At 46.9% G+C, this 12,437-nt stretch overlaps 1 protein-coding gene across 3 annotated transcripts in view; it reads left to right on the plus strand.

The window, feature by feature from the left end:
* Positions 1 to 1,644: 1,644 nt before the first annotated feature.
* The window catches only part of LOC135823345 (sushi, von Willebrand factor type A, EGF and pentraxin domain-containing protein 1-like), a 40,022-nt gene continuing 29,229 nt past the window's right edge, over positions 1,645 to 12,437 (plus strand). For 2 of the 3 annotated variants that reach the window (XM_065336197.1, XM_065336199.1), the window contains exons 1-2: positions 1,645 to 1,944; positions 10,738 to 10,891. In XM_065336197.1, the coding sequence (XP_065192269.1) occupies positions 10,813 to 10,891 (79 nt within the window). In that variant the 5' untranslated portion in view covers positions 1,645 to 1,944; positions 10,738 to 10,812. The remainder of the gene's footprint in view (positions 1,945 to 10,737; positions 10,892 to 12,437) is intronic. The other variant, XM_065336198.1, reaches the window with a different exon arrangement.

Consider the following 12,437-nt stretch of genomic DNA (forward strand, 5'->3'; position numbering starts at 1 on the left):
GTGTCAAGTCGTCGGCGGAATAGCGCGAGCTCCAGTGTGGGAGCAAACCCATTCCTAAACAATATTATTCTTTTAAATTTAACTCAATCCAATGGTTTCCCGACTAATTGACATATTCATTGATGATAATCTACTCAAATCTGTGGACAGCAACTGTTTCGCTCTGTTAGAGCTCCTCAGCACAGCTCAGAGGACCGAAGCGCAGCTCTTCGCAGTGAAAATACGTTTCCGTGAAGCAAAGCATTTTTATAACGAGCTGCAAACCCCGCCAAGAGTGCTCGAAATGCTCCAAGAGCAGTGAGCGTTGCACAAGGCGAGCGGCAAGGGCTCGCGCTAAGGTAAGAGTACTCAACCTAACGACATTGCTGACGCTAGGGAGCATAATACTAAAATCTGTGGACAGCAACTGTTTCGCTCTGTTAATAGAGCTCCTCAGCACAGCTCAGAGGACCGAAGCGCAGCTCTTCGCAATGAAATACATTTCCGCGAAGCAAAGCATTCTTATAAAGAGCTGCAAACCCCGTCAAGAGTGCTCGAAATGCTTCAAGAGCAGTGAGCGCTGCACAAGGCGAGCGGCAAGGGTTCGCGCTAAGGTAAGAGTGCTTAACCTAACGACATTGCTGACGCTAGGCCTAGGGAGCATAATACTTGATGATAATCTCAGTGTCTGCTCTAGGATTGTAGGACAGCCGGGTACACGTGTACCTGGCGCAACCATTTCAACCGGGTCCGAGCCGGGTACACATGTACATGTACCTGGCGCTGTCTCACCAGCCGAGTCACATGATTTAACTGGTTGGTTGCTTTATTTTAATTCGGACAATAAACGGGAACTAGGCCGAATGATATAAACTTATTATAAAGGCGAATGGATAAGCCGAATTTAGAAAAGAGAGGACAGGAATTAGAAAATTAGGAAAGAAGAAGAAGTATCTGTCACATACAAGCCATGTAGTCAGTCCTTTCAAAGTTCGAAACTGTAAAGTACCAACCGGGTCACAGGTGACCCGGTACTATATTTTCAACCGGGTCCAAGCGCCGCCCAACCGGGTAGATTACCCGGCTCACCCGGCGCTGGAGCAGACACTGAATCTATTTTAGTTTTCTCTGGATTGCCCGTAAAAGAGGCCCTTCTCTATGATATGATGCATGGCTCCACCTTTGGCTGCTGGATGCTAGCCCATTGGGTGCCAATCGCCGGACTTCGGCCGAGTGCTGATGGATAAATCGCTGTCGGATGCCATGAGGTATGACATGACGGTTTGAAGGAGTACGCCGGCAGGTGGATCGGGGAGTTCGTTATAGTAGCAGCCAGTCCAACTCTGACAGGTTGACGGCTACTCGGAATTATTTGACAATTCCTGAGTGACACCGACGGTTGGCGAGCGAGTGTTGATCAGCTCAAGCCAGCTAGCTACTCCGAGTACGAGTACTCGTCAACCGTCGCAAGGTTCCGGGCCAAACAAAACACACAGGCCTAGGCCAGGGCGAACATTTGAATGGAAGGAAGTGCACGTACGTCAGATCCGTTCCTATACACGCGAAGCGCAGCCTCCGCACACCACCCAGTGCATCCCGTACTTCTTGCAAACATCAAGCCATATCAGTCCCAGGCACGCAAAGTCACACACACACACACAGTGGTTTGGCACTTCGCCGCACTTTGCGTCTGAGCGTCCACAGTGGTCCAAGCAAGTTAGTTTGTAGTCCGCATGGTGCTACAGGTCCTCCGTGCAAGTAAGTTCCTTACTCTCACTACTACTTAGACTAGTACGGACAGTGCGTTTCTAGAGTTGGTGTCGCAGAGGGAATGCACCTGTTTGCTCATTGTCGGGAAGACTTCTCTCCGTCGGCAAAATAGAAGAGCTACTCATATAGTTGTCCCTCCGGAGTTGCAGTTCTTCGCAGTTACGCAAAGCAAGAAGACAAGCGAATTGGATAGAGGTAAGAAGAAGTGTGTGACTTGGAGTGAGCCATAGGGCATTGATCACCTCCCTCATGGGTGGGTGTATAATACATATCATGGCCTATTTAGCTCATAGCTGTACTGATGAGGCCGTTATGGCCGAAACAGCTTGCTGTCTACAGCAGTGGGTATTACGCTCCTCGGCTTTCGTCTTGCTGAGCACTCTTGGTAGACTGCTCTAGTGCTGCGGCATCACGCATTGCCCGCTACTTTTCGTACTTGTAGTTTGAGCACTCTGGCGCTAGAGCGGCGAGCTATATTAATGTCTACGATGCCTCCTTTGCACTATGGCTGGCAGCTCGGTCTATTTAGCTCGTAGCTGTACTGATGAGGCGTTTATGGCCATGGAGGTTGTAGGTACGCCTGTCAGCCCTGGGTTCCCAGTACTCAGCAGCCGAGGCTGGTTGGTAAAGTAACTCCAATTTAGCTTCAATGTACCAGCATATCTAGTGTGTGCCGCTATCAAACCAGCGTGCTGTATATACTGGCTACCTAGTCCAGTGTAGGCTGTGCATAGGTACCTGTCCTGGCCGTCCTATTACCATGTACTCCGTGTGCCGTGTGGTGTAGACCAGGTGTGCATAGGTACCTGTCCTGGCCGTCCTATTACCATGTACTCCGTGCGCCGTGTGGTGTAGACCAGGTGTGCATTGGGGGTTGACATGACTTCGCCAGATGTGTGTATTAGGCAGTTATCTGGCGCTAGACTTGATCGGTTTCATTCAGAATCAGATCCTCAATCGTTGCTATAAGTATAAGAGAAAATCTGTGGGTGCACATCCAGTGCATTTGCTGATTTGCTTGCTTCTCTTGCAACAGGCGTATACATGGCACATGGTGTGTGTGTGTGTGTGTGTGTGTGTGTGTGTGTGTGTGTGTGTGTGTGTGTGTGTGTGTGTGTGTGTGTGTGTGTGTGTGTGTGTGTGTGTGATGTGTGTGGGTGTGATGTGTGTGTGATGTGTGTGGGTGTGATGTGTGTGTGTGATGTGTGTGGGTGTGGCTGTCCAATGCCACTTCAAGGTTCTGTACACTGTCCCAGTGAATCTAGTGTCTGCTTCTATCAAAGCAGCGTGCTGTCTACACTGGTTACCCCAGCAAGTGTAGGATGTGCATAGGTAACTGTCTTGGCCGTCCTATTCCGATGTACTCCGTGTTCTGCAGACCAGACTCTCAACAGTAAAATTCTAAAAAATAAATGAAAAGAAACTTCTTTTTTTGTTTTTTGTATATTATACGGTGTAATATGCATTTACTTGAAGTAGATGTGGTCAAGTATGCTAACATGTATGTGTACATGGAATATGCATGAATATATTTGGGTATTGTGTACATTAATTAGTGAAATCCAGCCATATACACTGTATGCACATAAAAAATGATATCAGTTATCCAACATGCCTGATTCCCGAAATGGTCGGATAAGTGACATTCGACTGTACATGGTACATGTACATGGTTTGTGTGTGTGTCACCTAGTTCGGTTGGTATGTACACTCTAAAAAGTCAGATAGTGTTGGGTTTGTTCCCAAAGGGCTCGGCTGCTTGAACGTGTATTGTTCTACCTATCACCGGTGCTGCCAACTTTCCATATTTTTCCGTATTGGTACGGAAAATCACTCCTTCGTCCGCACTACGGAATTCGAGACGAATGGTACGGAAAATTGAAGAGGCCTATCGATCAGCTACAGTTATGTGCGTAGAAGCATGGCAAGGGCAAGCTGAGTGATGAATAACCCTGCGAGTGATGAATAACCCTGTGCCAAAGCGAGTGGATGTACATGTAACACAACAAAATTAATTATGTCATGGTACAAGTCACACATTTTTTGAACTGGCAAACCCAGCCCCCCACAAGCATGTGAGTGTGGAAAACCACAATACCGGTATTGTACAAGCAATGCACCCAGCAATGGTGTGCTCCTATATCAGCGAAACCTATTTCAGCGAGGTTGACACCAGCGCCCCTCTCATGAGCATACCCCACGTCGCACCGGACTCAATTCGGCATGACCCGAATCGAATGTCTCCTATTAAAGCGTGACTCAAATAGCTCCTGACTCAACTCCACTTATTTCAACTCAAACTCAAAATCTCATGAGGCAGAGAATAAACAAAATAACATTATTACGCTACTGAAGCAAGTTATGCCCAACACCGTTGAGGAACTCCCGCACAGTGATCTCTTGATCTTCGAGTCTACGCTGTAGCGTTGAGACTCGGGCGTTCAGATGCGCATATTTCCGTACAATCCGGTGTGTCTGTTGGCCCGCTGCTATTTGGTGAAGAGCAGTTTCCGATGATGCTTGCTCTTTTTGCAGCCCTTCATTGAGTCGCCACAAGTCCGGATGGAAACGTCTAACTACTGAGGCGAACCGTGTGTGCCATCCTTCGACGTGGTTGTTCGTTCGGGTTCCAAGATGTCGGACGTTCCATCGAGACAATGGACACCCATCGATCCAATTCGTTGCAAAGTACTGAACCTCTACGTTCAGTAGCGCCAAATTCTGGTGCTGTTCTTGTCTCAGATTGTGGAACATCCTATCCATCAACGAGAACAGCAGCCACGATTCCAAACGCCTGATACAACCCGACACAAGACATACGGCCCCATTCTATTGCCATCATAATATTGGCATCAATGCCCCTTCGGTTTGCGATGTAAAATAAAACTTCAAACAAACAAACAAACCCTCCGCCTTCCTTTTGTTTAAGTTACGTGAAAAACCATGCCTTAGACTTAGACTTCGAGCTGCGAACACATCGTCCCGTAATACATGTACATGTACATTGTACACTGTAGAACAAGAAGACTAGCCCGAACGTAAGAAATTACAGTGTAGGTACTTTGGTACAAGATCAAGAGAGTAGACCACTTCCTCTCGTCCATCCCGTACGCAAATCCATCATGTATATTGTTCTGCTGTCTCCTCATTGCGTCACCATGGTTACCGTCAATAACGCCCACTCTATGTCTTCAATGTTCTCAGCAGCCATTTTCAAGGAATTGAGCCGGTTATATTGTGTAATGTATGAAATAGGTTGCGCTATGTTAGCACAGACCTGAAATGGCGGGCGCTGTGTTAGGCCGATTCCACACTACACCAAATCCTGCCTAAAAGCCATTTTTCAGGCACTTTTCAGGCAAGTTGCCATGGCGATCACTTTGAGAAACGCGCGAAAGTGAAAAGTGCTTGTTGTCTACAAAGCAACACCAGCACCCTCTTTCAAGGCAACTTTTTACCTTTTCAGGACACTTTCTGACTTTTCTTCAGCCTTTCGATTTTTTTCCGAATGTGTTCCCTGTCGTACATGTATGTGTTTCAGTTGTGGTGAGTTGTGAGCTGTCAATAATGCCTAGGGTCATGTTTAGCCAGGAGCTTGAGGGCAAGCTGATCGAGCTTTGGAGCGGATATTTGAGGCGACCTCCGGCCGGTACAGTTCGCAGGAGCTACGCCGGAGGAGATCGCCATCAAGCTGAATTTGTTTGCTGAACAGCTCCGGGAGAAGGCAATATACTGCGTCGATCGTCCATTCCAAAATCGACAACATGAAAACGAAGGCGAAAGGACTGTACGAGATATACACAACGAAAACTGCCACCGGAATGTCTGTTGGCGAGGTTGACAAATATTCGACCTATGATCTGGAATCCGCCTACACAGCGCGCGCTAGCGTGGTCAAATTTCAAGATTGGGCACGCGAAAATGGGTGATATTCGAGGATTTGGCCCAACAAAGAGCCTCTCCACTACCGCCGTTGCTAGATCAAGCACAGGAAAGCCTCACAGTCTAACCTTCAAAGCAAAGTCCCGTGATCGACACTTGTAGGTGTGAATGCAGCTTCACTTTATAAGCCACTTTATGCCTTCAAGGCAAAGCCACTTTCGGCGTAGTGTGGAATCGGCCTTAGGACAAGGGTGAAATGGGGTGCGCTGAACTAAGAGTGCTGAAACGGTCGGCTGATATTGATGGTGCTGAACTGGGTGACAATCCCAGCAATATTATATAATGCAAGTTACAGAGAGCTGAGTCCTCCCACCATGCGAGTTTGGCATTTTTTGCACCCACCAGACCTCAAACCTTCACAGATTCCTTCCTATGCTGCTGTATAAATACCATACTAGCTGTGCATCACTGTAATCAGTTGTCTGAAGATTGCTATATGGCATGAAACTTTAAGTTACGACAATCAAAACGCGTGGTTTTCTGTGACTCGTGTATAATGCAAGTTACGTAATGAAGGCAGTGCGTCGTGCACTGACCCATAACCACAGTTGCATATTCTTGTGTATGCCCTCTTGATAATAGTTGATACAAATGTTGAAGCGGAATATTGCTTTCACTGTTCCTGAATGCGTCAGATCTTTCGGTGGTAACCATGGTAACTGTTGTGCTCCAGGAACTCTGATTTGGTAACTGATTAGTTTGCTTGTTCGCGTTGACATCACCAAGCAAGCTTGGCTAGTCTTCGCATAAGCCAAATGAACTAAAGAAAAGAGTACTGAACGAGGCCAATGAGGTGAACACACGCGTGCAACGGCAGAAAAGGCAAAAGGAATAAATAAGACCATCCTAAAAACACACGAAATGTCAACTTCAACAAAAAAAACTGGAAACGGATGAATACAGCTATCATAACAGCTGACAGCACTGAGTGGCAAAGCGTCATAACACGAGAGCATACATGAGAGTACAATTCTACTTACTGTATAGACTACGACCGAGAACCAAGTAATCGAAAGCTACACAACATGGGTACCGGTTAACTATTTTCGCATGTACAGATGCAAAAAGGTTCGAATGTTCAGGAAAAAGACATTACTTGCATGACACATTGGCAGGACTGGACGAACAAGCCAGACTTCAACTTTCTGCAGCCATTGCGTTGCTGGTGTCGGGGTGGCAGTTTCGTTACTGAGGCTGTACAGTACACGTCGTCGAGCTCGGCTAGCCACCGCCAACTACATAATATTACATGTACTAGTATGCGCAACCTCGGCCACGCGCTCGCATCAGCTCCATGCCCGCGTTGACGGAGCTCCGGGTGCCCAACCAGCCGAACAGCTGCACGTCGCGACTCAACACTGGCCGTCCTTGCGCTCTCATCCCTCGCTCCCTTCCCCCCTTCTCTCCATTTGATAAAATGTTCACTCTCCCAAAGGAGAGCACGGAGAAACGTTACTTCTCCAAACAAACTAACTATTGAAACTGCTATTTAAATATAATTCCAATGGGAACTGCAGATTCATTGTCTGCTAGTAGGGTCGAGCGGATCGGCATTTTATTCGGCATTATGGGTCTATCGGAAAATCAGAGTATTGTGGAGCATTAGAAAGGAACAAAACGAGAATATTATGAGATTTGAACGGCTTTGGGGGCTTCATAGTGGATAATATCGGGAAATCCCAGCTTTTTGGCAACAGTCGGCTACACTCATGAGGTAGGTGCAACCCTCCTCATGTTACCAGGTTACCTGATCGTGGATCCCTTTGCGTAGACACGTAGCACTGTTTAGCACGTGATGTACAGTAGCCATGACTACGGTATCTACGTCCGCCCAACCAAAGCTGTTGCAAAAATCGCAACAAAGATTTGCAAGGAGGAAAATGTTTTTTTCGAAAACGCAGAGAGGCATGGAGACGAAGTAAATATCGAAAAGCCGAAGAGAAGATTTTCGTTGTGCCTCAGGCTCTGAAGATAGCGTGACTAGGCTAGTAGCAATACTGACGTAGATGCCGATCCTTTGATAAATTTGGACCAGGCTGAAAGAGCAGCTACAAGCAGAAAATATGCATGTTGTTCCGACGAACTGCCTTTTCGGAGTCCAGCCGAACTGGCTCGAAATTTCTTAGTCGAAAGGAGCTAGAATTACTCATGGATTCAGCACCAAGTCGTTATGAGCATTCCGCAGCAGCGCGTGTCTGAGTTTCCTGGTGAAACACGTACTTCGAAGTACAGATAGATGTGGAGGTGGAGAGCTGTACTCCCAAGACAGCAGTGACTGAATCAAGTGCTATCAACAAAGAAGAGTATTGCCACCCAGTTGTCTATGCAACATCACAAGGAGAAGAGGACTATAAAAGTAAAGGAAGTAGAGCAGCAAAATAATCAGGCCACATTTTTTAACGCTCATCGCAAATAGAGCTAGGGGATGCTGAAGACGCTGCGAGACGGAGACAACTTGCTGGCTGCGCATTCCGGTCCATGTACCTCATCTAGTTCCGACGAGGCGAAATCAGCGAGCGTCTCAGGCTGCGACTGTATGAGGCGTACATCATACCTGTCCTCACGTACAACAGTGGCACCTGGGGTCTTTGCAAAACTGAAATGGTGTGAATGGACAGTTTCCACCGACGACAGCTACGCTCAATCATTGACATGCATCATCCCCGGCACATATCGAATGAGACCCTGTACAGGAGGTGCAAAACCCAGCCATTAAGCGTCACCATCAACCGCCTGCGGATCGAACTCCTTGGGCACGTTCTGCGCTCACCAGTCGACACCCCGGCACAACTCGCTATGGGTGCGTACTTCCGCCGGGCCAGTGACCCGGCTGCACAACGCTTCCGCGGCCGGCCGCGTACCACCCTTGCAACCACCGTCATCGCCGACCTGACCAGCCATGGTATCCCCACCCGGACGCAGACCGATCTTGAGACCTGGCGCACCAGAGCCCAAGACAGAAAAGGCTGGCGCACCCTGAAGGCAACTTGCCAAAACCAAACTGTTCAAACCACTCCAGACCGAATATTCAGAAATGACGAGACAACTCACCAGCTATTATCAATGAACTAATAATTTTCACCTTTCTGTAGTGCATCCAATCGATCCCAGCTATTCTGCTCTACAGCATTGTTCCTCAAGATGGTGAGCTTTCTGTTTGTCTTTCTCTTTATCATCATCCTGAATGGCACAAGTGAAGTAGGCATCCCCGCTTACAGCGCGATAGTGCTTATAATAATAATAATCGCAAATAGAAGGGATGTGCATCCAAGATCAGCCTAATACCTGCTGTTTCAGGTGAAAGACTATTCACAGAGCCAATGCAGTAGCAGCTTGCCTGTAGGCAGGACTACCAGTTGCCATGATAACCCTCATCCGAATGATTCCTAGCATAGTTTATACCAGTCACTCCCTGGGTAATGCCGGGATATTATATGATACACACTACACTGGATTCAGCCATAGTCCTGCGTCAAAGCTGCAGTGGCGAGCAGCCACTGGCAAATTATGTCTTATAGTGCTACAAGGTGGTGTAGCTTGTGGAAAATATTGCACCGGATTCAGCGGCAGATTTAACATGTACAGTCTTTTTTTCCTTTCTAACCCAAACCAAGAGCATCATAGCCCTTGTAGAAGCATTATAATCAGCATTATGAGGTAGTTTTGGGAGCATTATGATTAGCGTTATGTATGTAATCAAGCATGCTCAGGAGATCATAATGGCTGAATCTTGCTGAGCATGCAGCCCAAGGGCGTAGGCCCGAGGGCTGCAGGCAAGGGCAAGATTCAGCCATCATGACAGACAGAGCGTGCTTGATTTGATTTCTTACAGCGCGAAGCAACGTATTAGGGAAGGTCAAAGGTCAAAAAATGATTCCCGAAATGACGTCAAACGGTCGTGACATTACCGAAATGATGTCAAACGGTCCTGAACTCCCGAAATGACGTCAAACGGTCCTGATGGCCTGATTATGCCCGCCTGTCACCTATTCAGTATTGGCCATGTCCCCGGCAACGATCACGTGTCATGTAAGAAGTATGTAATCAAGCACGCTCAGGAGGTCATGATGGCTGAATCTTGCCCTAGCCTGCAGCCCAAGGGCCGTAGGCCCGAGGGCTGCAGGCAAGGGCAGGATTCAGCCATCATGACAGACAGAGCGTGCTTGATTTTTCTTACATCGCGAAGCAACATATTAGGGAAGGTCAAAGGTCGAAAGGTCGAAAAATTATTCCTGAAATGACGTCAAACGGTCCGAACATTCCTGAAATGACGTCAAACGGTCCTGAAACTCCCGAAATGACGTCAAACGGTCCTGATGGCCTGATTATGCCCGCGGCGGGAAGATCGCCTATTGGCCATGGCCCCGGCAATGATCACGTGTCATGTAAGAAGCGAACATTTCCGGAGCATTATCCGCTGGACCCTATCTGCTAGTATTCCACTAAACCCACTTTACCCTCTCAAAGTCTGCGTTACTAATAACGACAAGCATTGCTACGTGTATATGTAGGTAGATTTGTTTCTGTGCATATACTTGTGTGTGAATGCGTGTGTGTATGGGCCCATGGTACACATATGTATGCATGTGCGTGAACTCGTTTGTTTGAATATTGTGTTCACATGCTTGCATTGTGTTCTCCATAACAGTATTCTCTGAGCTATTCAAGCAAAACTAATAACAAAATGGGACCATGGAAAAAGTTTGCAGAAGCCCACGAAACTAACAGAGTGATTTTCGGGCAAGATCACCCCTTAACCCCCTTCCCCCCCCCCCAATGAACATATTTTTGCAATTCAAGTTTTGCACCCTGCATGCATGTGTACATTTGTGCTTTGCAATTTTCAAGTGCAAGCCCCTCCCTCCCCATCCCAGAACCAATTTTGTTCATTTTGTAGGCTTCTGGAATTCTGTGAAGTTTTGCAATGGTCCCTAAGAAAGACAAAAACAGAACCAGTGACGTGTTTACACTCTCTGTTCATGTCACTAATATTCTTAATAGGATACATGTGTGTATCTTTGTGTCGGCTGATGTTCAATTAACCAGGCAACACCGAAACTGTTACCTAGGCAACACCGAAACTGTTACCCAAGGAAACGACGGAATTGTTACCCAGGCAACATGAAGACATCATCTGCTACTAGTCTCTTGCTTTTCTCTCTGTGTCTACTGGGAAGTGTGATATGCATTGCCGGTGTTGGTAAGCTACATGTGTTATTATGTTAATTTTATTTCAAAATTCTGAGGGACGCCTCACTCCGCTCGGAAAGTGATTAGATTATGCTCTAGCAGATGCTCGCAGGATGCTCGAGAAAACAGCCAATTATGCTATTACCGTAGTTTTTGGAGTATAGTGCGCACCTTTGTATAACGCGCACCCCCAATCTTCATTGGGGGTGCGCACTTCAATATTCATTGATGTACATGCATTTCATATTCGGAGCATAGTGCACACCTGCGATTTCGGGCCTAAAATAGCACATCTAAAGTGCGCACTATACTCCGGAAAATACGGTATATGCTTCACCAAAACGACCAAAAGAACAGGTAATCGTCATGAAAAAAGGACTCAGAGCACTGTCATGATGTGGACTGGGAGCTTTGTGGAAGTACAAGACAATTATATGCAAGAGGAATGCCAAAATTCAAAAGCAAACGCACTTTTGGGACATGTCCTGTAGTGGCTTTATTCTCCTTCTCAAAAGGGACCTGATTATGCCAAAATTTATGACTTCAATTATGCCTTGAATAAAAGGTGTGTATAACAGCCTCAGTGGGCATCTGCCCTTGTTTTCCGAATGCTATTTTATGCTCTTTTCAAAAAGGAGCTGATTATGCCAAAAATTATGCCGGCATAATCCGCTTACCCCTACTCAGCTTCGTTTGATTTATTCATAGGTGACTGGAAATTCACTGCAGGATGCAGTGATGTCTGCGATGGAAGAATAGGGCGGTCGATATGTGGAGCAGACAATCAGTGGCTCCGAGAGAAGGGAGCTCAAGCAATTGGACTCTTCAGTGGGGCTAATGAAGTTTGCACGTAGCTGGATTTTCCTAGCAAGGACAGCAATGCTGCCATGACTGCACTGCTAGCAGGAAGTTTGTGGCCAGTACCGCGGGAAGCATGTATACCTGGTGATGAAGAATGGGGATAACGGACTGTCACGGAGGCATTATTATTTTTTATTATATATATTTGAGGATTTCCCAAAGACTTAGTCTAAATTGAAGGGAGTTCCATTATAATGGGAGGCTGTAGGGTTGAGATAGCAGAAAGTGGATGGCTAATGAACAGCCTAGCTAGAAAAATACATATAATATTATTATTCCGGTGAATGTTCCAGAATGGTCCTTTACTCAATAATACCTATAGCCTCGGGTATGCGTTGAAATACTTTGAAGGACGAAATATACCGAAACAGAAACACAAAATAAGAATATGTGCAGGGCTCAAAGGAGGAGGACAGAGGCATGTCAGTGAGGAGTGGCATCGTGTTTGGTGTCAGAGAAGTGCGTGCAAATGTGACTGTGAAACAGGGACTGCGAGACTGTGGCTCTCACTCTGCGGGCAAGGCATCCCAGACAGTAGCTATGCGGAAGAGAAATGACCTCCTGGCGTGTTTCCCAACCCGTGGCAGAGTGAATGCAACTTGGCGGCGGCGACTACGAGTAGGGCAGTATCCTGCTGCTTCAAAATGTTCTGGTTGGGTGGGGACTAGACGGAAGAATTCCATAAGGCAGGCGAT

The sequence above is a fragment of the Sycon ciliatum genome, chromosome 8, assembly GCF_964019385.1.
Source record: "Sycon ciliatum chromosome 8, ocSycCili1.1, whole genome shotgun sequence".
In the NCBI taxonomy this organism is placed as follows: domain Eukaryota; kingdom Metazoa; phylum Porifera; class Calcarea; order Leucosolenida; family Sycettidae; genus Sycon; species Sycon ciliatum.